This window comes from Hylobates moloch, unplaced genomic scaffold (genome assembly GCF_009828535.3).
Source record: "Hylobates moloch isolate HMO894 unplaced genomic scaffold, HMol_V3 SCAFFOLD_4, whole genome shotgun sequence".
Lineage (NCBI taxonomy): Eukaryota > Metazoa > Chordata > Mammalia > Primates > Hylobatidae > Hylobates > Hylobates moloch.
The window spans coordinates 121,114,828-121,140,831 of NW_026652279.1; the positions used below are offsets into that span (position 1 = coordinate 121,114,828).

Genomic DNA, 26,004 nt, shown 5'->3' on the forward strand with positions numbered 1-26,004 from the left:
GTTCTGGAATGTTTTAGGTAGGCTAGGCTAAGCTAGCTATGTTTGGTAGGCTTAGGTATATTAAATGCAGCTTTGACTTACAATATTTCCAAATTATGATGGGTTTATCTGGACATAACCCCATCAAAAGTTGAGGTGCATCTGTATATACAAACTTGAATTACCATTTTCCCCAAACCTCTACCTCTTATTGTGTCTCTTATCTCAGTGAATGGCACCACCTACTCATGTCAAAACACTATGAGTCCTTTTTAACAATAGTTGAAGGTAAATATAATAGAATGATTTCTGTATGCCTAAGCACTGAGTTTCCAGTCACATTTCTTATTAGGGAAATATTCAATAGGATTCTTATACAGCCTGTCAGCAATTTCAAATCTTCTTTAGTGAAAAAAAAATTAAAAAATGTATCATTCATTTGAAAAGTTACAGATCTGTTGGATAGTGCCAGTGGTGCAAGATTTTTTTCTTCAATGCCACATTCTTCTACTGTTCAAGTTCTTGATGCTAATTTTGATCACTATCTAATCGACTATAAATATCATTTATTTATTTATTTTTATAGATGCAGGGTCTCATTGTGTGACCCAGACTGGTCTCAAACTCCTGGCCTCAAGAGATCCTCCCACCTCAGCCTCCCAAAGTGCTGGGATTACAGGCACGAGCTGCCATGCCCAGGCTAGTATAAATATTCTTCTTTTTTTTTTGAGACGGAGTCTCACTCTGTCGCCCAGGCTGGAGTGCAGTGGCACAATCTCGGCTCACTGCAAGCTCAGCCTCCTGGGTTCAGGCCATTCTCCTGCCTCAGCCTCTCCGAGTAGCTGGGACTACAGGCGCCCGCCACCACGCCCGGCTAATTTTTTGTATTTTTAGTAGAGACGGGGTTTCACCGTGGTCTTGATCTCCTGACCTCGTGATCCGCCCGCCTCGGCTTCCCAAAGTGCTGGGATTACAAGCGTGAGCCACCGCGCCCAGCCTAAATATTCTTCTTTAAACATTTTGGAATATTTCTAACATGCTGTTTAGGAATGATTAATTTTCCTTCCCAATAAGCTGAAAGAAAGACATGTTCCTCAAGTAATGAAACTCTGGAAAACAATTTGTATTAACTTGTGAATGCCTCAGTCTGCAAGACATAGTACACGCTTTGTAGGTCATTAGGAGACAAAATGGTTGTGTTTCATAGTTCATTCTGTAAATGGCCTGTGGGAGGCAGTTAGCTCCACACGTCTCCTCACTCTGTGTGGGCTCCATCAAATATTGCCTTTAAATTTGCCTGGACAATGGCACAAAGGAGAATGAATGAAAGCTTCAGATTAAGAATGTATGAGAAGCGAAATTCCTTAGAGGAGGGTGGAGCCAAGATGGGCGAACAGGAACAGCTCCGGTCTCCAGCTCCCAGCCCCAGCGACACAGAAGACGGATGATTTCTGCATTTCTGCTTGAGGTACCGGTTTCATCTCACTAGGGAGTGCCTAACAGTGGGTGCAGGACAGTCGGTGAAGCGCACTGTGCACGAGCCGAAGCAGGGCGAGGCATTGCCTCACTCGGGAAGCGCAAGGGGTCAGGGAGTTCCCTTTCCTAGTCAAAGAAAGGGGAAACAGACGGCACCTGGAATATCGGGTCAGTCCCACCCCAATACTGCGCTTTTCCAACGGGCCTGGAAAACGGCACACTAGGAGATTGTGTCCCGCACCTGGCTCGGAGGGTCCTGTACCCACTGAGTCTCGCTGATTGCTAGCACAGCAGTCTGAGATCAAGCTGCAAGGCGGCAGCGAGGCTGGGGGAGGGGCGCCCGCCATTGCCCAGGCTTGCTTAGGTAAACAAAGCAGCCAGGAAGCTCGAACTGGGTGGAGCCCACCATAGCTCAAGGAGGCCTGCCTGCCTCTGTAGGCTCCACCTCTGGGGGCAGGGCACAGACAAACAAAAACTCAGCAAAGAACCTCCACAGACTTAAATGCCCCTGTCTGACTGACAGCTTTGAAGAGTGTAGTGGTTCTCCCAGCACGCAGCTGGAGATCTGAGAACAGACAGACTGCCTCCTAAAGTGGGTCCCTCACCCCTGAGCAGCCTAACTGGGAGGCACCCCCCCAGTAGGGTCAGACTGACACCTCATTCAACCGGGTACTCCTCTGAGACAAAACTTTCAGAGGAACTATCAGACAGCTGAATTTGTGGTCTCACGAAAATCCGCTGTTCTGCAGCCACCGCTGCTGACACCCAGCCAAACAGGGTCTGGAGTGGACCTCTAGTAAACTCCAACAGACCTGCAGCTGAGGGTCCTGTCTGGTAGAAGGAAAACTAACAAACAGAAAGGACATCCACACCAAAAACCCATCTGTACATCTCCATCATCAAAGACCAAAAGTAGATAAAACCACAAAGATGGGGAAAAAACAGAACAAAAAAACTGGAAACTCTAAAAAACAGAGCACCTCTCCTCCTCCAAAGGAACGCAGTTCCTCACCAGCAACGGAACAAAGCTGGATGGAGGATGACTTTGATGAGTTGAGAGAAGAAGGCTTCAGACGATCAAACTACTCTGAGCTACGAGAGGAAATTCAAAACAATAGCAAAGAAGTTAAAAACTTTGAAAAAAAATTAGAAGGATGGATAACTAGAATAACCAATGGAGAGAAGGGCTTAAAGGAGCTGATGGAGCTGAAAGCCAAGTTTCGAGAACTACGCGAAGATTGCAGAAGCCTCAGTAGCAGATGCGATCAACTGGAAGAAAGGGTATCACTGATGGAAGATGAAATGAATGAAATGAAGAGAGAAGGGAAGTTTAGAGAAAAAAGAATAAAAAGAAATGAACAAAGCCTCCAAGAAATTTGGGACTATGTGAAAAGACCAAACCTACGTCTGATTGGTGTACCTGAAAATGATGGGGAGAATGGAACCAAGTTGGAAAACACTCTGCAAGATATTATCCAGGAGAACTTCCCCAATCTAGCAAGGCAGGCCAGCATTCAGATTCAGGAAATACAGAGAACGCCACAAAGATACTCCTCGAGAAGGGCAACTCCAAGACACATAATTGTCAGATTCACCAAAGTTGAAATGAAGGAAAAAATGTTAAGGGCAGCCAGAGAGAAAGGTCGGGTTACCCACAAAGGGAAGCCCATCAGACTAACAGCTGATCTCTCAGCAGAAACTCTACAAGCCAGAAGAGAGTGGGGGCCGATATTCAACATTCTTAAAGAAAAGAATTTTCAACCCAGAATTTGCTATCCCGCCAAACTAAGCTTCATAAGTGAAGGAGAAATAAAATACTTTACAGACAAGCAAACGCTGAGTGATTTTGTCACCACCAGGCCTGCCCTAAAAGAGCTCCTGAAGGAAGCACTAAACATGGAAAGGAACAACCGGTACCAGCCACTGCAAAAACATGCCAAATTGTAAAGACCATCGAGGCTAGGAAGAAACAATAGCAACTAACGAGCAAAATAACCAACTAACATCATAATGACAGGATCAGATTCACACATAACAATATTAACATTAAATGTAAATGGGCTAAATGCTCCAATCAAAAGACACAGGCTGGCAAACTGGATAAGGAGTCAGGACCCATCAGTGTGCTGTATTCAGGAAACCCATCTCACGTGCAGAGACACACATAGACTCAAAATAAAGGGATGGAGGAAGATCTATCAAGCAACTGGAAAACAAAAAAAGGCAGGGGTTGCAATCCTAGTCTCTGATAAAATAGACTTTAAACCAACAAAGATCAAAAGAGACAAAGAAGGCCATTACATAATGGTAAAGGGATCAATTCAACAAGAAAAGCTAACTATCCTAAATATATATGCACCCAACACAGGAGCACCCAGATTCATAAAGCAAGTCCTCAGTGACCTACAAAGGGACTTAAACTCCCACACAATAATAATGGGAGATTTTAACACCCCACTGTCAACATTAGACAGATCAACGAGACAGAAAGTTAACAAGGATATCCAGGAATTGAACTCAGCTCTACATAAAGTGGACCTAATAGACATCTACAGAACTCTCCACCCCAAGTCAACAGAATATACATTTTTTTCAGCACCACACCACACCTATTCCAAAATTGACCACATAGTTGGAAGTAAAGTTCTCCTCAGCAAATGTAAAAGAACAGAAATTATAACAAACTGTCTCTCAGACCACAGTGCAATCAAACTAGAACTCAGGATTAAGAAACTCACTCAAAACCGCTCAACTACATGGAAACTGAACAACCTGCTCCTGAATGACTATTGGGTACATAATGAAATGAAGGCAGAAATAAAGATGTTCTTTGAAACCAACGAGAACAAAGACACAACATACCAGAATCTCTGGGACACATTCAAAGCAGTGTGTAGAGGGAAATTTATAGCACTAAATGCCCACAAGAGAAAGCAGGAAAGATCCAAAATTGACACCCTAACATCACAATTAAAAGAACTAGAAAAGCAAGAGCAAACACATTCAAAAGCTAGCAGAAGGCTAGAAATAACTAAAATCAGAGCAGAACTGAAGGAAATAGAGACACAAAAAACCCTTCAAAAAATTAATGAATCCAGGAGCTGGTTTTTTGAAAAGATCAACAAAATTGATGGACCGCTAGCAAGACTAATAAAGAAGAAAAGAGAGAAGAATCAAATAGATGCAATAAAAAACGAAAAAGGGGATATCACCACCGATCCCACAGAAATACAATCTACCATCAGAGAATACTACAAACACCTCTATGCAAATAAGCTAGAAAATCTAGAAGAAATGGATAAATTCCTCGACAAATACACCCTCCCAAGACTAAACCAGGAAGAAGTTGAATCTCTGAATAGACCAATAACAGCTTCTGAAATTGTGGCAATAATCAATAGCTTACCAACCAAAAAGAGTCCAGGACCTGATGGATTCACAGCTGAATTCTACCAGAGGTACAAGGAGGAACTGGTACCATTCCTTCTGAAACTATTCCAATCAATAGAAAAAGAGGGAATCCTCCCTAACACATTTTATGAAGCCAGCATCATCCTGATACCAAAACCTGGCAGAGACATAACCAAAAAAGAGAATTTCAGACCAATATCCTTGATGAACATTGATGCAAAAATCCTCAATAAAATACTGGCACACCGAATCCAGCAGCACATCAAAAAGCTTATCCACCATGATCAAGTGGGCTTCATCCCTGGGATGCAAGGCTGGTTCAACATACGCAAATCAATAAATGTAATCCAGCATATAAACAGAACCAAAGACAAAAACCACATGATTATCTCAATAGATGCAGAAAAGGCCTTTGACAAAATTCAACAACCCTTCATGCTAAAAACTCTCAATAAATTAGGTATTGATGGGACGTATCTCAAGATAATAAGAGCTATCTATGACAAACCCACAGCCAATATCATACTGAATGGGCAAAAACTGGAAGCATTCCCTCTGAAAACTGGCACAAGACAGGGATGCCCTCTCTCACCGCTCCTATTCAACATAGTCCTGGAAGTTCTGGCCAGAGCAATCAGGCAGGAGAAGGAAATAAAGGGTATTCAACTAGGAAAAGAGGAAGTCAAATTGTCACTGTTTGCAGATGACATGATTGTATATCTAGAAAACCCCATTGTCTCAGCCCAAAATCTCCTTAAGCTGATTAGCAACTTCAGCAAAGTCTCAGGATACAAAATTAATGTACAAAAATCACAAGCATTCTTGTACACCAATAACAGACAAACAGAGAGCCAAATCATGAGCGAACTCCCATTCACAATTGCTTCAAAGAGAATAAAATACCTAGGAATCCAACTTACAAGGGATGTGAAGGACCTCTTCAAGGAGAACTACAAACCACTGCTCAATGAAATCAAAGAGGATACAAACAAATGGAAGAACATTCCATGCTCATGGGTTGGAAGAATCAATATCGTGAAAATGGCCATACTGCCCAAGGTAATTTATAGATTCAATGCCATCCCCATCAAGCTACCAATGACTTTCTTCACAGAATTGGAAAAAACTACTTTAAAGTTCATATGGAACCAAAAAAGAGCCCGCATCACCAAGTCAATCCTAAGCCAAAAGAACAAAGCTGGAGGCATCACGCTACCTGACTTCAAACTATACTACAAGGCTACAGTAACCAAAACAGCATGGTACTGGTACCACAACAGAGACATAGATCAATGGAACAGAACAGAGCCCTCAGAAATGATGCCGCATAGCTACAACTATCTGATCTTTGACAAACCTGACAAAAACAAGAAATGGGGAAAGGATTCCCTATTTAATAAATGGTGCTGGGAAAACTGGCTAGCCATATGTAGAAAGCTGCAACTGGATCCCTTCCTTACACCTTATACAAAAATTAATTCAAGATGGATTAAAGACTTATATGTTAGACCTAAAACCATTAAAATCCTACAAGAAAACCTAGGCAATACCATTCAGGACATAGGCGTGGGCAAGGACTTCATGTCTAAAACACCAAAAGCAATGGCAACAAAAGCAAAAATTGACAAATGGGATCTCATTAAACTAAAGAGCTTCTGCACAGCAAAAGAAACTATCATCAGAATGAACAGGCAACCTACAGAATGGGAGAAAATTTTTGCAACCTACTCATCTGACAAAGGGCTAATATCCAGAATCTACAATGAACTCAAACAAATTTACAAGAAAAAAACAAACAACCCCATCAAAAAGTGGGCAGAGGACATGAACAGACACTTCTCAAAAGAAGACATTTATGCAGCCGAAAAACACATGAAGAAATGCTCATCATCACTGGCCATCAGAGAAATGCAAATCAAAACCACAGTGAGATACCATCTTACACCAGTTAGAATGGCCATCATTAAAAAATCAGGAAACAACAGGTGCTGGAGAGGATGTGGAGAAATAGGAACACTTTTACACTGTTGGTGGGACTGTAAACTAGTTCAACCATTGTGGAAGTCAGTGTGGCGATTCCTCAGGGATCTCGAACTAGAAATACCATTTGACCCAGCCATCCCATTACTGGGTATATACCCAAAGGACTATAAATCATGCTGCTATAAAGACACATGCACACGTATGTTTATTGTGGCACTATTCACAATAGCAAAGAGTTGGAACCAACCCAAATGTCCAACAACGATAGACTGGATTAAGAAAATGTGGCACATATACACCATGGAATACTATGCAGCCATAAAAAATGATGAGTTCATGTCCTTTGTAGGGACATGGATGAAACTGGAAAACATCATTCTCAGTAAACTATCGCAAGGACAAAAAACCAAACACCGCATGTTCTCACTCATAGGTGGGAATTGAACAATGAGAACTCATGGACACAGGAAGGGGAACATCACACTCTGGGGACTGTTGTGGGGTGGGGGTAGGGGGTAGGGACAGCATTAGGAGATACACCTAATGCTAAATGACGAGTTAATGGGTGCAGGAAATCAACATGGCACATGGATACATATGTAACAAACCTGCACATTGTGCACATGTACCCTAAAACCCTAAAGTATAATTAAAAAAAAAAAAAAAAAAAAAAGAATGTATGAGAAGCACAAGACCCAAGACTCTTCAGGCCAAAGGAAGTAAGACAAAAAAGTGACTTCATGGTGCTCTGGGTTATTGTATTTGTATTTCTTCATCTTCATTCAGCATAAGACAGTAGATAGGCTGATACTATAATGAAAAATTGAGACTAAATTTCAGGAAGAACTATCAGAAAACAAATAATTATTACTACAGGGCCTGGCCACCAAGGAAAATGGCATCCTTTCCCTTCTCTTGAATTTAAGGAGATGCTTCTGTCCCAGGGAATTTAGGTATATCATTCTCTTTTTTTATTTTTATTTTTTTGAGACGGAGTCTCACTCTGCCGCCCAGGCTGGAGTGCAGTGGCGCGATCTGGGCTTACTGCAAGCTCTGCCTCCCGGGTTCACGCCATTCTCCTGCCTCAGCCTCCTGAATAGCTGGGACTACAGGCACCCGCCATCATGCCCGGCTAATGTTTTGTATTTTTAATAGAAACAGGGTTTCACTGTGCTAGCCAGGATGGTCTCGGATCTGGGATTACAGGCGTGAGCCACCACGCCGGCCAGGTATGTCATTCTTGAACTGGGTGGCTTGCTGGGGTTTCACAACTTAAAGTTTGTTACTAGACAGACAGTTATAAACATATTCTCCATTGCTCAATGTATTTATCTAAGCTCATGCTTACCATTTCCACCAGCTTACCAGCCATCTTGTGACCACATTTGTACGTATTAGTGCTTTCATCAGGGGGTAAGTGCATCAATAAGAGGAGAAGTTGAAATTAGATTAGTTAATTTGCTACTTCATTAACAGCTGTAGTAAAAAGTCCAAGGAGAAAAAAGATTGAAACTAGCTAAAATGAGAAGTTTGTATCGTAAGTGAATCTAAATGATCTATGTCCCCTATTCCTGCGGATAACTGAGAGTCAGCTGTGCACACATCTGTGGGTGTTTATAAACATTCACCATCTGTGAGAAGCTTATGGGGTGTAAATGGTGGACTAATTAGTGAAATGCTAGTCATTTCTAATGACAGTTTTTATGGATAAAGATTTTATCCAGGTTAAATTGATCTCAGAACCTTGATCACTGGTGGCTACTCTACCTTTTATGACAAGACTAAGTAGTTACACAATGCTGAACATGTCACACATTAAGGATGCACCATAACTAGATCAGACTGCTAGTTTATGTATGCTAATGAGCTCTGTTCTTAATAGACTGAAGTGTGGATTGAGTATTTGTCAGAGAAAATGAGAAGGTGTCAATCTGTTGAAAGGTCAACCATTTCTATAATATGACATTTTCATTTCTGTTCTACAAACATATTAAGTACCTTCCATTCAGAAAATTAAGAGCATAGACAGAAAACTACGAGATTCATAAATGAAAAGAGTTGTCTGTATACATACACACATATGTGCATACAGATATATTTCCCTAACTTCCCCATGTCAGTAACTTTGTCTAAACATATCTTTTACTGATCCATATTGTGGGCAAACATTCCAAACATGTAATTTTAAACTAAATTCATCCTATAACCAAAGGGGGGAAAAAAAATAACTGTATAAGAAGAGAGTCATATTTACTGTGTAATAAAAAGTGTCTTAGAGATTACGTTGTAAAAGAGGACAGTGTCATAGAGCAAGTAAGTGGAAGAGTAGGCAAAACTTGATTCCTTGGGTTCTAACAAAGTTTGTTATTAATTTACAGAATACAGATGGAATTTTCCAAATTAGAAGGAATCTTATTTTGTAGATAAGGAGAATTATGGTCTGAAGCTAACTGGCCTGCTATTACTTAGCTACTGGTGGAGCAGGGACTGGAATACTGGTAACCCAACTTCTAAGCTTGAGCACGAAACATTTCATGACACCACTATTCACAGAGAATAGCAATATTGTATATAATCTCAATAGTTTTAGTACATGAAAAAAAACACACCCTATCTAAAATGTCACTCCTTCCCACACTTTCTATCCCCCTATCCCTACTTTATTTTGTTCTCCTTATAAGTTGTGGACTTCTAATGCTGTATATTTATCTTAAATGTTGTCTGTCTCCTGCCAGAATATATGCCCATGAGGGCTGGGACACTTGCTTGTTTTATTTTCTGCTGTACCCCTAGTGCCTAGGATAGTATCATGACATAATATGCGATAAATAAATATTTGTTGAAGGAAAGTTTTGATAGAAATACTTTTTTTTCACCATCACACTAATAATTCTACTAATGAAGGAAGTATTTCAATGCCCATTTTTATAATTCCTTTTGTCAGAAATTTAATGGTCACAAATGCAAATCACACAGGAGCCTTGGGAATGTCTTTCAGAATGTTAGATAAGGTGTAATTAGTACCTAACAAAAAAACAATAACCAAATACTGACTACAACAATATTACATGCCAGCAAAATAAACGAATGCAAACTTCAATCATGAGAATCCTAGAACCTTGGAACTGAATGTTTGGGCTAGTTTTAGATGGAGAAGAAAGAGTGGGACTGACCTGTTTTCCTTCAAGGGGATAATGGGACACATTCTCTCCATTACGCTACCTGAACCCCATGCCTCAGATTCTCCAAGAAAGGGCTACCTCCAGCGTATCCTCATGAGCTAAACATGATTTATTTTCAGAGGTTCTTGGTTAATCTAGTTATAAAAACTGGCAAAGTTGTCTTTATTAACAAATTTGTTTTTACTTTCCTCTATGAAAGAAGTTAATGGTTACTGTGCAGATGTTGTGTTTCTTACCCTATGCCAGGCCCATTCAGGTAAAAAGCATTCCCAAGATTAAAAAGCCTTTAAATTGGAGATGTAAAATCTATGTGTTCTAAACCTGGTAGGAGCAGCATCACCTACCTGTTCATGAAGTATTCTCCCTGTCTCCCCACACCCAATCCACTAGAAAGCCCTATTGATTATGCCTCTAAACTGCCTTTCAAATCCATCCTGTCTTCTCTTTTTAGTGCATCCTAGTTCAGGTCTTCTGCATTTATCTCTTGCAAAATTGCAAGTGTCCTAATTAGTCTCATTCCTCCTAGTCCTAACACCCTCTGATCTATCTGTGTTTTTGCTACAGAGCCATTTCTCTAAAAGCAAATCATATCACTGCTGTTTAATGCCCTTGAAATGTGCCTACAAAATAAAGCAAAAAAAAAAAAAAAAAAAAATCCAAAGCATAGCATGGTTTCTTGACTTCCAATTTAGCGTCATTTTTGCCCATAGTTCTACCCAAAGATCAATCAGGCCTGCTACATTACTTGTTAGTCCATATATAAATGTCACACCTCTGTATCTGAATTTACTTAGCCCATCGGATGCCCAGGCACAGAAACTCTGGCCTTTCATTTCACTGTGTTCATTTGGTATCCACCTAATTCAAGATTCCACATTTCAAAGGAACAACAAAGGTAGTCTTTTCCACATTTACTGCTCAGATGGCAATCCATCTTTCTTTCTCCTGCACCAATGTCGAGCCAAAGGATCATTCTTAGTATAGGAACTACCCATGTAGCAGAAAATGCACACCACATTCTTAGGCTCTGAACAGAAAAGATGCTCCCATCTGGTAGAAGAGAAATTGGAAGTGAGATTACATGCAGTGCAGTAGCCCTGTGCATTCATCCCATGAGGAAGTGGCGCAAATTGGGCAGACTTTCCTAGGAAGTCACAGGGAGTTGAGTCCAAGAGTAGAGGCGTCTTGTGTCTAACATGCAGAATTGTTGAGAATGGGCTAAGGAAACAAGATTAGGGTACGAGAAGGCTGCAGAAGCACCACAAGAAGCTGAGTGCTGTGGTTGAAGCACAGTAATTTCCTATGTGCCCTGCCTGGGGAGGAAAAAAAAAGTTCACTAAGAAAGAGCGCAAGTGCAAGAGAAGAATGTTTCCAAGAATCATTAACATAAGGAAGTCAAGGAGGGAACTAAGAGAAATCCAATTGTTCTATCTGGTTACCATTCAAAGGCAAACCAGTGATCACCTTTACCACAAGTAGACAGGAGGAAAGATACCAAAGCAAGGAAGCTGTTAGGGACCTAGATGCCAACTGAACCAGAAAGAGGGCACATGCACAGAAGGGTGCCCCCAGCTGGCTTCCTTCATCGAAGGAAGAAGGGAGATAAGAAGAGATCATGGAAGGGAATTTCAAACACAAATAACAACTCTCTACTGAAATTACTGGAAATATGCACACACACACACACACACACACACACACATACACACGCAAGCACACACAGAGAGAGAATTGACTACATTGTTAACCATCAGGTAGGCTGATGGCTCAGTCATAAATTAAACTGCATTTATAGAAATAGTTGTATCTTTGCATATCTGAACTTGCTGTCATAACTATGAAATTCCCCATTTGTTACCAAAACTATAAGAGCACATAAAACAAACTTGACTTATGTCATATCTTGTCCTAGGACTGTGCCAATCTATTTTATGGGGTCTGCATAAATAGAACATGTACAGTTGAGGAGTTTTTGTCCCACAAATGTGAATTCCATAAATATTTTTAAAGTGCTTATTAAACACCTGCTATGAAAAGAAATTAGAAGCAACAGCTCACTGTAAAAGATTTTTTTTTAAACATGGTTAATTTTGATTAAAGGTTTTATTTTTGTAAGATTCATTATTGAGAAATAATGGCATGTTTGATCTTTATAAAAAAGCAAGTTTTTCATAGCAAAATCAAAATATTAACTGAAGTATCATTTAAAATAACTATAGTAAATGTTTCATATCATGTCCCTCCTTTCCTGTACTTTATTAAAGATTAATATTGAGTATCTAATTAATGAAATGAGATAAACCCTTACTTCAAAAAGACTTCTTTTTGAAGAAGTTTCTAGGAGGAATACACCAAATTGTCAAAACTTCTGTTTCAGAATCAGCTGACCTCAAATTGGAGCAGGCTAAAAACATGCACACAAGTGCGTGTGGACACATACACTTGCATCCTCCCCCATACAGAAACCCTCATTAGCTAAGTTGTAATATATTCAGATGGAAAATTTTATCTCTAAGGGTTCCTCAGTTTCTAAGAATGGTAAACACCATAAGATATATTTTCCCCTTCTTTTCTTACCTTTCCCCTTTTAGAACTGATAAAAGATGACTAAGTTCATATCCTACTTATATCAAAGTGCAATGCTTTAGGAATAGGACAGTATCAAGCATAAAATGGGAATTATCTCATAGGGAAGAGGAAGATGTGAAAAACAACACTCCTTCCGAAGATTTCCCCATCACGTGAGTGTAGCAATTCTGAACAAAGCTTGACATCATTTGGTTTCTTCTAATATTTTCTAGGCAGAGAAGAACGTTTCTTTAATTTCCCACAATGCCTCCAAATATAACATTAAGACATTTTATGCTCGATCTCGGCAGATATCATGACTTAGGAAACAGCATTTCCTCAGACTGCAATGCTATTTACCTTAATGGTAGAATCAACTAGAATACAGTATAATCCAAACGACATGTTTCCTCAGACCAAATTCCTTCAGAATCCCATGGAAAGGGTCTCTGAAAGTTTGTCTATGGGTAGTGGGAGCAGAACTAGCATCTTTGCTCAAGGGTGAATGGTATTTCCAATGATCATAAACAATATTTTCATCTACCAAAGCCAAAATCACAGAGTACAATTAACAGAGTCACAGCAAAATGGTAAAATAATCTGTTAAAATAGTTAATAAATTTATTTTTTATCTAATAAAAGTATCCCATGCATTCAAGAAATAATGAGTGACTACTATCAAAAGGCACTGTCCTTTTTTTGAGGGAAGAGCATTAGTGTTCCATATCAAACCATAAAATACATAATAAAGGATAAAGGTTTTAAAAAAGTACTTTTATTCACACGTGAATCCAGCAGAAAGTACAATCTAATTAGCACTGAGAACATCCACTGAAAATCAGAGATCATAATTGCAATTCAGCACTAATAGAATCATCACTTCTGAAATATATCTGAAATGCAGCAAAAAGACTTTTTCTTAGTTCTTGGCCTTTGAATTAAAATAATCTTTTGTTCCCCAAGCAAACAATCTTCTTGACTTTGTAACACTTGAAGGCTACTTTGCAGTTAAGTTAAAATGAGGAACTGTCACACATTTAGAATCTTCAAACTAATTGCCACAGAATCAGTGTTGGAATGACTTTGGAGGGGATCTATCCAGTTTCCTAAAGCAGTGATCCTTTACACAACACTCATGAAAGCTAGTAATAGAACCTCAGATTCAGCACTAATTTTATAAGAGTTCCTGCCTGAATAGCACTAATAGTTTAAAAATAAAACATTCAAAGGATTCTATTGAACTGAAATTACTGTCACTTATACCCATTAATGATAATTATTATTGGAAGTTCTATGATGGCAATTCACTCTAGTCAGGCAATGGTCTCCAAGAATTGCTTGCTCTAAAAACAGTCAGTCATCTATTTCCTGTTACTACGCTAGTCTGTCATATTCTTCCTGCCTTGGGGCATTCTAGCCTGTGTTAAGGCTGCCCTCAATGTTAACTCTGTTACTATCATATTGCTTATAATTCTCTTGAAAAACATTGGATATCTGAGGAAGGAAGCTATCCAGGAAACAATATTTTAAAATCCTATTACAAAATAATGTCTAATTTCATCTAAACACTAATGCCTATTTATACCATTTACGTGTAACATATAAATATTCAATTTCTTTGCTTAATTTGCCCAATCTGCCCTAGGGTATATTTATTCATCATCAAATGCCAAATACTACTGAGTTGTTTTCTTCCCCCCTCTTTGAGATAATCACTTTAGACTTTGAGCAACCTTCACGACCAAGTTCAACACCAATGAATAGATTTCCTTCAACTTTAAGGATTTAATGTCAGAATGACCCAAAATACAAAGAAAAGAGAGAACCTATTAATAAAAAAAGAAAAACCTGGCTCCACCTATGACCTTTTGACACACTGATATTTTCATTTTGAAAGATATACAAACAATACTATAGAAATACTGGGGTCTATAAGCTGGGCTAAAAGGATAAGCAGCACAATGGTTGTGCTAGATCGGTTGCTGAAACAATCAGCAGCCCAGATGCTTGCTAGCATTTCAAAAGTTCAACTGCATGACTTTCCATTTCAAATTAATACATCTAAAAATCACACAATTCTCTGTAGCAAGAAATATGCCTAAAGATTAAGTTTTCCCTGACAATTATCATTAATTTTATCAATATATCAATTTTAATTAATTTACTTATCATTTATCAATTTATAAATATATCAAATTTATCAAAATAACAATAACTCATTATTTTTCAACACAGACTGGTCATTTTGCAAATGCATGCTTTTGGCTATAGGAAGACAAGGAAAAAGTTTTTTTTTTTACTTCATGGTTTTTTTTATCTGTCTCTTAAAATCAAAGAACAGAGTCTATGAATTATTGATCTATATTATGAATCAGCAAAATTTGTCTGTGAAGGGCCAGCTAACAAATATTTTAGGCTTTGTGGGATATATGGTTTATGTCGATTAGTGGAGACAGCTAAGGAGTATTGAATGTTACAGACAAAGAAGATGCAATGCTGTGATTGAGTTTTCAATTATAATACAATAAATGTGGCTGATATTATCAAAGTTACAGAGTTTTCCACATTGTGATAAGATCAAAAGAACTGATTGGTATGATTTTTTTGCCCTAGAATATGAACAGGGTGAAATTATGAATAAGTGATGTTAATATAAAGATTTTTTTGGTAAAATTCTTAGAGGTAGACCATGCTACACCTTAAAAATTTAAATTATTTTGCCTCAAATAAAGTTTATGAAAATTGGCGTTTAATCTTTTATTCCCAGAAAAGTTAAACAACAAAAAGTGAAGTTGAGAATATAGTAAATACCATATTATAATAATATGAAAAACATTTTGAAAATGATTTTAAAATACTGGATGCACAATAAACTAATTAGTATGAGGATATGCCACAAAAATGTTTAACAAGAGTGGCACTGATAAGGCTCAAGAAAGTTTAAAAAGAAAGAAAGAAAGAAAAAGACAAAACGACGATTTAATGGGTGCAGCACACCAACATGGCACCTGTATACATATATAACAAACCTGCACATTGCGCACATGTACCCTAGAACTTAAAGTATAATAATAATACAATTTAAAAAAAAAGAAAAAAATAATCACTTTCAAATTAAGTTATGCTGGAAGTCTGAGAACCTCCTTCTCTTTTCTGGGGCTTGTTGGAAGGGGACAAAGGACGGTGTGTGAGCCTTGTATAGCTGCATGGAGAAGATGCAAATTAGTGCACAAAATGGTTGAACTCTGAATGAGTTTTCATAATTTAAGCTATGTTATTCCAGTGAAAGAGATGCCTGCACATAAGCGAAAAGCTGCATAGCTAACTGACAGAGAGACTCTTGGAAAAATTTCCCACCAGACATTGCTTGCTACTATTTATGGAACAGAATTTCAGTTTCTTAATACCATCAGAAGGAAAAAATTGTTACATGGTACAGTTGGTGGACGTGGAAGAATGTCTCAGGGCACATATTACAAGTAAAGCACACAAAATGTTTGTGCCACTCCTAAAACCTACTATATTGCAAATTCTCTGGTTCCTTAACTATTCTGAGTCAAACAACGAAAGTACTGAATACATTTCTACCTCCCTCAGAAAAGTTGACCTCTGGCAACTATGTTGGGTCAGAACTATTCAGAACATTGAAAAATCCCTCCTTTGACGGTGATAATCCTCCCAGAAGTTACAAACACAAAGGGAGAGACCACCTGGCTTAAAACCACTAATTATGTTACCAAAGACATGGCTGACCCTCTCACACATTTCCAGGGAAAATAATTCTCAATCTTCTTATATAGGTATAGTCTAGTGACAGTTACCATAATCATTTTGGTCCCTTTTTCCTGTACCACGGTTAAATCATGAGTGGTAAAATATAATAGCACAATAGTTAAAAATATGACCTCGTGAGAAGACTTGAGTACTGGCTTCATGGCTTGCTAAATCTGTGATTATGTGCAAGTAAATTAAACTTTTTGATATATAAAATACTCTGATGAGTTTGTTATAAGTATTACATGTAATAATAAATATAGGCTGGCAAATAATATGTGATCAATAAATGCTAGCAGTAGTAGTAGCGGTTGTTGCTGTTGCTGTTGTTATTACAATGTCTGTTCTATAAATGATGGAGTAAAGAAAAGAGAAATACATCCAAGCCAATGCAATTCCATTTGTTCTACCCTTCTATATCAAGAAATTATTAAAACTACTGGCTTATTTATATGCACCAATTGCCAATAACACTAAAAAACTGAAAGCATTACTGCACAAAACTAGAATATGGGCAATTCTGGAAAGTAATCTAAGTTTTATGATATCTGTAGAAGACAGGGTAATTGTTAAAGCCTTTATGAAAGCAAGTACAAACATTAATTGCATATCTGTTGAGATTGGCAGAGACATTCCCAAGTAGAATTTATGTAATATGCATTTCCTCTAAAATGGAGGCCTAATTGCTTAGTTATTCTAAATTGCAGAATGGAAAACAAAGGAGCAATTTTGGCCATGTGGGTAAACAACAGATTCCTAAAAGCTAATTATCTCTTTATTTAATAGACTGAAGTTGCACCAAATGAGACATTTAAGTCTAATAAATAATAGACAAATTGTAACCTAAAGACTAAAATATAGGAGCTGCTCATACAGTTTTTATTGCTCCATTAAATAAGCTCTTATTTACTTCTCCCACAAAACGTAATTACACAACACTGGGTCCATTTCAAGGCCATTTTGATCTGCTATTTAAAAATGATGTGAATCAACTTACATACTCAGGAAGTCTTCAAGTATAATACTTGAATTCTATTATCAAATGCCCTATTTGTGTCCATGATTAAGAAACAGAAATGGAATTTAGAAAAAGTTGTGCATAATCACATAAAATTATTACTACTACTTGCCTTACTAGAAATGATTACACATAAGAACAGTTATGCATTTTAAATTAATAACCATTAGGGTCTATGCTTAGTAGTTTTCATGTCAGATGAATAGGTACTTCTTAAATTAAAATAGTTCAAACTCAAGCATCAACCTTAGACATTTATTCAAAATTTATATGCTGATTAAATAAAGACATCATGAAAATGTAACTTTCTTGTTTATGTAATAACAAAACATTCAACAGAAATAACCAAAACTGTGTATGTGAATATTTAAGAGACCTTCAGGTTCATCATTTAAAAAAAAAATGAGAAAACAAAAACGAAAAACATCATGTTTTAACACTATAACATGAAAATAGGAGACTGCCTTTCTTAGTTTGGCTGCTCAGAAGGATTTTTAATGCTTCATTTTTCTTCTTGGAGAAATTTAGTCCACTATTTTTATCTTTATTTTCATTCTATTAACAAAAATCACATTCTGAAATGCTAGTGATAATAAACAATAGTAGATTTGGAAATAGTTGCCTGTTCTCTTGCCGATGGCAAGTAATGATTTACTATGGGTAAGAAAGAACAGGAATTTAATTTACTGTGCTACCTCAGATAGTGATACAAGAATTTCTACACCTGTGAAAAAATTCAGTTCTTATTTGCATGGAGGAAATACTAAAGCCATGAAAATATATGGAAGGAAGCTCCCTGTGGGTTTATGGCAGAGTTATGTGAAGATTTCTCTCTTCCTCTATCATCCAGGGGTATGTGCCTTACATACGAAAATAAGCTAAAAAAAAGTTCCTGGCCCAGTGAGGTAACAAAACACTAACATAAATTCAATAATTCACCCTTCCACATTCTTTTAAGGCTGAGAAAGTCGGGCTAAAAATTTCTACAAAGATTTGAGCAGTACCATGTTCTGTACTAAAATATAACACCTGCGAAGAAAAATTACATAAAGTTTCAACTGATCCTCACAATGTTTAAAAACTACACCATATTAGCACATATAGTACAGTTTATAAGCCTGGTTATCCGAAAACCACATACACTGATTATATAAATCTTACCAACTTCTGAGGATTTTTATTAAACGATATTTAAACTAGAAAGTTTGATATATACTAATAGTCTCCTTAGTTCTCTGAGACCAAATTTTGTTACTACCACCAGCCTAAGCAGTGTCCATCTCATTATCCTATCTTATTTTAGTTCCTGTAAATTATTATCTGACATTATTTTATATATTTGGTTATTTGAAGCACTCATTAGAATTTTAAACTTCATTACAGCAGGAACCTTTTTATTCTTATTTATCACTGTAATCTCAACATATAGAAAAAAACTTGATGAATAAAAGAACAATAAAAAGTGGCCTTGCTATATTTCATTTTTTACCAATAAAATAATAATAGAAATAACACATATTTTCATAATAGTACATTGTCTTTATTGAAGATCATATTTGTCAAATATCACATATGCATAAAATTCAATGTATCAATTTAAAAGTATAAAAAACTGATATTTTACATATTTTCAGTAATTAAGTGCTAAATTAGATACACTAGTAACTTCTATTTCATAAAGCCTTCAAATGTTATAAAAAATTATGACTTGACAAAAAGCATATTCTACATATGATATGGAAAAAAGTTGACTGTATATTTGTGATTTTTTTTAAAAATGAAAAAAGTTATCAATAAATAAGCACGTAGTAATATATTTGTTATATGGTTATATGACTCACTTGGTAATAGCAGTTACTTTAAGAAATCAAATGCTTTGTTCTTCTACATTAATAATTGTGTTGATTTTAAAGGAAAACTAAGGACCATTCAGAATCATCATAATTTATTGGGGTTTTAGAAGAGGTCTTTCACTTTGGTGAGAAAAATATGTGTTTACAAATATTATGAAATTTGGGCTCTTATCCCTGGATTATTTTAAATCCCACAGTCTGGAAAAAAAATTCAAAGTTGACTTGCAAAAATTTCAAATGTTTTTAAAAGACAAAGTCTCACAGTAGCTTCTTAAATCATAGCTGTTTCAGCATGTTGTATCAGATGAGTTTGATTACATCTATAGCAAATTCATATGTATGATATAGATATAGCATATATCTGTATTTATTTTACAGGTATGTTACTTTAAAATTATCTATTTTAATATCATTTATATAAATCAAAGTTACTCAGACTATGCTCTGCAGAGGGCTCTCCTGAAAAATGTTAAAATGTATGATGCATATGTACCTCAGCACATTATAGGTTTGGAAAGTCCTATTGGGTGAAGATTTTGCATTTACTTGAGGCCCACCTATGATACTTTGCAGACCATGTTTAGGAAGAGATACCATAGAAAAAGTCTAATCAAATAATCCAATAGGTCAAATAAGATGAGCTCTATGATTAACAAAAGATATAATAAAACCTTTCTTTAAATCTATTGTTAAAATTAAAAACATTCAAGCTTCTTTAAAATTAAGAAAAGAAGGTAATGTCATCAACATAAAATTACCTATTTTAAAGAAACATAAACCAGCTATTAAACACAATTGATGGCTAAATATTAGAATGCTTTTGGTAAAATTTAGAAACAGATCCTTTTATATTAAAACCTATATATCGAATATATGATTAAGGGAAGATTATAAATAAGTACAGTCATATTATAAATAATCAAAACTAGAAAAGAAACGAAGTTGATATGAAATCAGTGAAAGGATGATTTTCTAAACTTAAAGGTGATAGAAAAACTCACAAAGGCAAATATTAAAACATCATAGAATGAAAATAAAAGTTTTATATATATCAAGATATAGAAATAAAAAAGCCACATTGGAAGGAGATATTTAAAATGTAAATATGAATACATACTGAGCTAACTTGCACAAATCAGTAAGAAAAAGATAACACAATTCACAACAGAGGAACTAAAAATGAACTATAAACGCTTTTTAAAAGTCCAACTTTAGTAATACTCAAAGAAATGCAAATTAAGATAATAAAACATAATTTTAAAATCTATAAAATTAGCACAAATCTTAAAAAATAAGAATATTCAACCAAGGCACAATCACAACCCAATGTTGAAAGTTGAGAAAATTAAAGTTATGCTTCTGAAAATCAATTTGTAAGTATGCATCAAAAGTCTTAAAAATATCCTTTTCTATTCCATGTCCAATAAAATAATTACAAACATTATTTATGGATAAAAAGATTAATCACTTGAAAAGTCAGCAATAACTATTGTTCCATGACTTCATTACTGACTAATGCAAGTTAAATTATATATGGCACAACCAGTGGAATCAATCATATATATATATTAAAAATTATAAGAATTACAAGCTATGAATAACATGAAACATTCAAAAGTTCAGCAACATAAAGTGAGACACTGAATTGCATATTTACTAGGATCATAGCTACTATTAGAAGGCAGAAAAATTTAAAACTGAAAGAACAGTGTGCAAAAATGTTTACAGTGATTTTTTGGATAGGAAGATTATGGGTAACAGTCTTTTGATCTACTATTTTTTAGGTGTTTTATACAATGTAAATAAATTTGAGAAATAAACTTATTCTTAAAAGTGAAAGCTTCCTTGGGGAGACACAAATTTAAATTAAAATATTACTGACATTACATTGGAAGTTTTATTAGAATTTCTTTGCCCTATCAAGTTTCAATCTTTCAAATTGGTATAAGAGAGAATTACTGAGACACTCTGTGTGATCAGACCCTGGGCAAAACCCACAAGCAATACATCCAATCTGCCATCTAGCAACTCATCTAGATAACTATAGCCAACGCTAAAAGAGCTAATGTTCAGTCTGGGAGCAGTGGCTCACGCCTGTAATCCCAGCACTTTGGGAGGCTGAGGTGGGTGGATCACCTGAGGTCAGGAGTTAAAGACCAGCCTGGCCAACACGGCGAAATTCTGTCTCTACTAAAAATACAAAATTAGCCGGGCGTGGTGGCAGGCCCCTGTAATCCAAGCCACTCGGGAGGCTAAGGCAGGAGAATCCCTTGAACCCAGGAGGCGGAAGTTGCAGTGAGCCCAGATCGCACCATTGCACTCCAGCCTGGGCAAGAAGAGCGAAACTCCATCTCAAAAAAAAAAAAAAAAAAAAGCTAATGTTCAAACACCAAACACCAGAATCTTCTGTAAATTAGGAAGTAATATATTAATTTAAAATTCTTTCCAGAAGCGTATTTTAAAAATAAATACTAAATCTTTCTGATCTCCATTTTCATTCATACTTAAAAATAATTCTGAGAATATTCCCTGAATTTCAAATATAAACAAGAAATTGTGCTTAGATGATTTTTCTTCCCAGGAAGAAACAAGTGAAATACATTAAGGTACTTGATTCGCTTTAGTAAGCATAAAAATATACCTGTAAAGTGAAAGTAAAGAAGGCAAAGTAGGCATCTCTATCTATTCCTGGGGAAACCTTAGGTGAATTTGCAACCCTGAATTGTAAACTATGGTGATTTAGCAGTGAAGTGGATGGATTTTAATTAAAGCCTTGTTCAATCCTTACTGACTTGGAAGTAGAAAAGCCAAATTTTTCAGGGAATGAAAATATAACTACATTTTACATAATTCTTTTGCTTCTAAATAAGTGGTATCTTTTAGCTTCTTGAAATACATATATACATATGTTTCTGTAAAATTTCAGTACCAGTCTCTAAAAGATACTTTGAAACATATTGACAACAATTTTGTCATGTTTACAAGAAAAAAAAAAGTATCCAAAATGTTCAGACTGCTTTTTTCTTTTTGTTGTTTTTTTGAAACAAAATCTCACTCTGTCTCCCAGGCTGGAGTGCAGTGTCAAGATCAAGGCATACTGCAGCCTCAACCTTCCAGGCTCAGGCGATCCTCCCACCTCAACCTCCAGAGTAGCTGGGACCACAGATTGGAATACACATAAATTCCATACATTGCAATTGGCTGATATGTCGCTTAAGTCTCTTTCTTTTAAACAATGTTTATCCTTCATCACTTTTTTTCCCTCCCTTGGGATATTTTGTTGAAGAAACCAGGTTACATGTCCTATAGAATTTTCCACAGTCCATTTCTGATAATTACTTTATTAACTGACATACATTATTAAAGATTGATTATTGAGGTAGTAATTAAAGAAATGTGAATACGCTGGAACCAAAACAGCATAACAGAGGACCAAATCACCTATGACCAACATTAGAATGAAGACACTACACTACTTGTTAGTAAATGGAAGGGAGAGAAGACCATAAAGAAAGAATTGTTCTATGGTTTAATTACAGAAACAAGTGATTGTATTTTCCTTTTTCACTAAGTTCATTAATATACTAATAAAGCAGCCAGTATAAATCTTAAGTATACATAGAATAAATAACAAATTTGATAGTACTCACCAGTCTTCATTTCTAATAAACGCTTTTTCTTTTGTTGGCGTTCGAGTCTTTCTCGCTCTGCTAATTCTTTAGCTATTCTGGCACGTTTTTCTTTTTCCTCTGCTTCTCTTTTTTTGATATTCTCCTTTATTGCTTGCTATTACAAAAAATTTTGAAAAGTGATCAATTTTAACCAGTGATTCACCCCACAAAATGGAAAATTATCTATTTGAAAATATACTTAAGGTAGAAACATGATTATCTTTTAGATAATGGTGAGTTATGTTAGTAATACAGTCTTCTAAAAGGTATGCACAGAAACCTTTGTTAAATATGTTATGTATCTATAAATACGACTGTTATTAAACTTAAACCTGCATCTTTAAAACATCTACATCTTGATGGAATTAACCAACTAAAAGGGAGATGGGAGACAGAAATTGAAAATAAAAAAAACTAATTCACAAATCGAAACTGTTTTCCCATATACCTTTCCAAAAGTGTCTAGCAACTGAATTAGGGTTTTCCATATCTTCTTTGCAAAGCAAATTATCAAGTACAAGAAAAATTATCAAATTAAAGACATAAGAAGTGAAATCTTGTAGTGGCTACTTTTTATTACAATCATATATGAATTTTTCTCATATAGAGAGAAATATTGTAAAGGTAACTAAAGAAATGTTTCTTGGCCAGGCACCGTGGCTCATGCCTGTAATCCCAGCACTTTGGGAGGCCGAGGCAGGCGGATCATGAGGTCAGGAGATCGAGACAATCCTGGCTAACGCGGTGCAACTCCGTCTCTACTAAAAATACAAAAATTAGCCGGGTGTGGTGGCGGGCGCCTGTAATCCCAGCTACTCGGGAGGCTGAGGAAGGAGAATGGTGTGAACCCAGGAGGCAGAGCTTGCAGTGAGCCGAGATCATGCCACTGCACTCCAGCCTGGGCGACAGAGCAAGACTCCATCTCAAAAAAAAAAAAAAAAAAAAAAGAAATGTTTGTTATTTCAAAGGCAGGTCCTCTGGCTATTGATCAAAACTAATAATAACATGCTAATCATAAGAAGATATGTGATTATTTGTTTAATTTCTTAAGTGTTATGCACATCAAGAAATACCTCTCATGTGACATTAAGGGGAATTAGCAGGTAAACATGGGATTTTTAAGTGCCAACAAAGACAGTAACATTATATTAAACACCAATGAAACCAAACAGGTTAACACATTGGACATTTATTACCACTGGTATTAAACAGAAAAGTGTGTAATTAAACTATAACAAGTAGGTGGCTTATGTTGTTTCAGGGGAAGGCTTTTATTTCTTTACTGTGGTATTCTTTATTTTAACCCTAGAGTTAGTACAAGTTCTTCATTAAAAATCAAATAATAAAGTTTAATATTTTTGACCAACAACAAAAAGAAACAAAAAGCATAGAGAGGACAGTAACCCATGCATGCATGCATCCATCCATCCATCCTTCCATCCATCCAACTAATACTTACTCAGAGACTACTAAATAGTATTGTAAAGTAGGGGAGAAAAAAAACAGAGGAAAGGAAGGTGGAGAGGAGAGAAGGAAGAGTACATAAGACAGCACGCTAAAACAAGTTTACATTCTATACGGTAGGGTGCAGCAGGAGGCAGAAATAAACAATAAATAACAACAACAAAATAAGAGTGCTGTGATAGCATTCCTGAGGGGTTACTTTACATTAGGTAGGTAGATAAGGTCTCACTCTGACTTGATTCAAGCTGAATCTTGAATGTCAAGGAGCTAGGTAAGTGATGATCTAGAACACATCAGGCAGAGGGAAGTGCTAATGCAAAGGTTGCTATTGGGTTTAGGAGACAGAAGGCCAGTATAAAGGTATAAGATGAGGTCAGGGAGGTATGCTGAGGCCTGATCCCTCAGGGTCTTCTAGGCCAAGATAGGGAGGTTGGATTTTCTTTTAAGGGTTCTGGAAAATGACTAGAGATTTTCAAGCAAGTGCAAAACTACGTACACTGAGATACAAGCACCAACTAAGCACTTTTGTTTCGAACTATCTTTTCAAAGATATTTGCATAATGAACAGAAGATAGAGGTAGTATCTCCCTCCTAAGCTAAGGGGTTTGTTACTGCCCAGAATGATAAACTGGAGCAAAGGCTGGACAGTCTTACTACCTATTATAAAAGACTGCATTCCCTAAATTCGGGATTTCCCTCCAATGACACAAACCACTGTGGATATAAGTGTCACCTGCCCCTTTCATATAGCCCTGTGGGAGTATGGGCTCAGAAACCTAAAAAAAAAAAACAGTTTAATCTGGCTATTGCTATTGTGTGAGTAGGAAAGGATTCTTTGTCTCTGACCCCACATCCATGAAATGGTGTCAAGTTAACTTGTTAGCCTGTTAGTAGGTAAACTCTCAAACTCTTCACAGTTCTTGACATATATAAACGCTAGTTATTATTGCTAAGCTATAAAATACCAGCTGCAATACTAGATGCTTTAATGTGCAATCCCTTTAATTCTCAAATTGGATTCTGCATTCTCTAATCTGGCCCAGAGTGGTTAAGTACTTGTTTACTGTAATAAAAGTAGTAAGAGGCAGTAAGTCGCAAGATTTGAAAGCTAGCTACAGTCAGCGGTTTTCCACCATATTGCTTCATATTATGGTCACGTATATTAAGAGGCAGCTATGAGACAAAAGTTGTAATAAAAATCAACATAAAAGGCTGGGCGCAGTGGCTCATGCCTGTAATCCCAGCACTTTGGGAGGCCAAGGTGGGTGGATCATGAGGTCAAGAGATTGAGACCATCCTGGCCAACATGGTGAAACCCCATCTCTACTAAAAATATAAAAATTAGCTGGGCATGGTGGCACACACCTGTAGTCCTAGCTACTAGGGAGACTGAAACAGGAGAATCACTTGAACCTGGGAGGCAGGAGGCGGAGGTTTCAGTGAGCCGAGATCACACCACTGCACTCCAGCCTGGCAACAGAGCAAGACTCTGTCTCAAAAAAAAAAAAAAAAAAAAAAAATTCAACATAAGAAAGGCAGGAGAAGATAATCATAGGTTCAAAGACAAGTGTGTATATCTGTATGTGTGTGTGCATGTATACTCATGTATGTATCTATAAGGGAGA

At 36.6% G+C, this 26,004-nt stretch overlaps 1 protein-coding gene across 2 annotated transcripts in view; it reads right to left on the reverse strand.

The window, feature by feature from the left end:
• The window catches only part of DIAPH3 (diaphanous related formin 3), a 502,965-nt gene that overhangs the window by 130,066 nt on the left and 346,895 nt on the right, over positions 1 to 26,004 (reverse strand). For both annotated transcript variants that reach the window (XM_032150983.2, XM_058437956.1), the window contains one exon: positions 22,895 to 23,030. In XM_032150983.2, the coding sequence (XP_032006874.1) occupies positions 22,895 to 23,030 (136 nt within the window). The remainder of the gene's footprint in view (positions 1 to 22,894; positions 23,031 to 26,004) is intronic.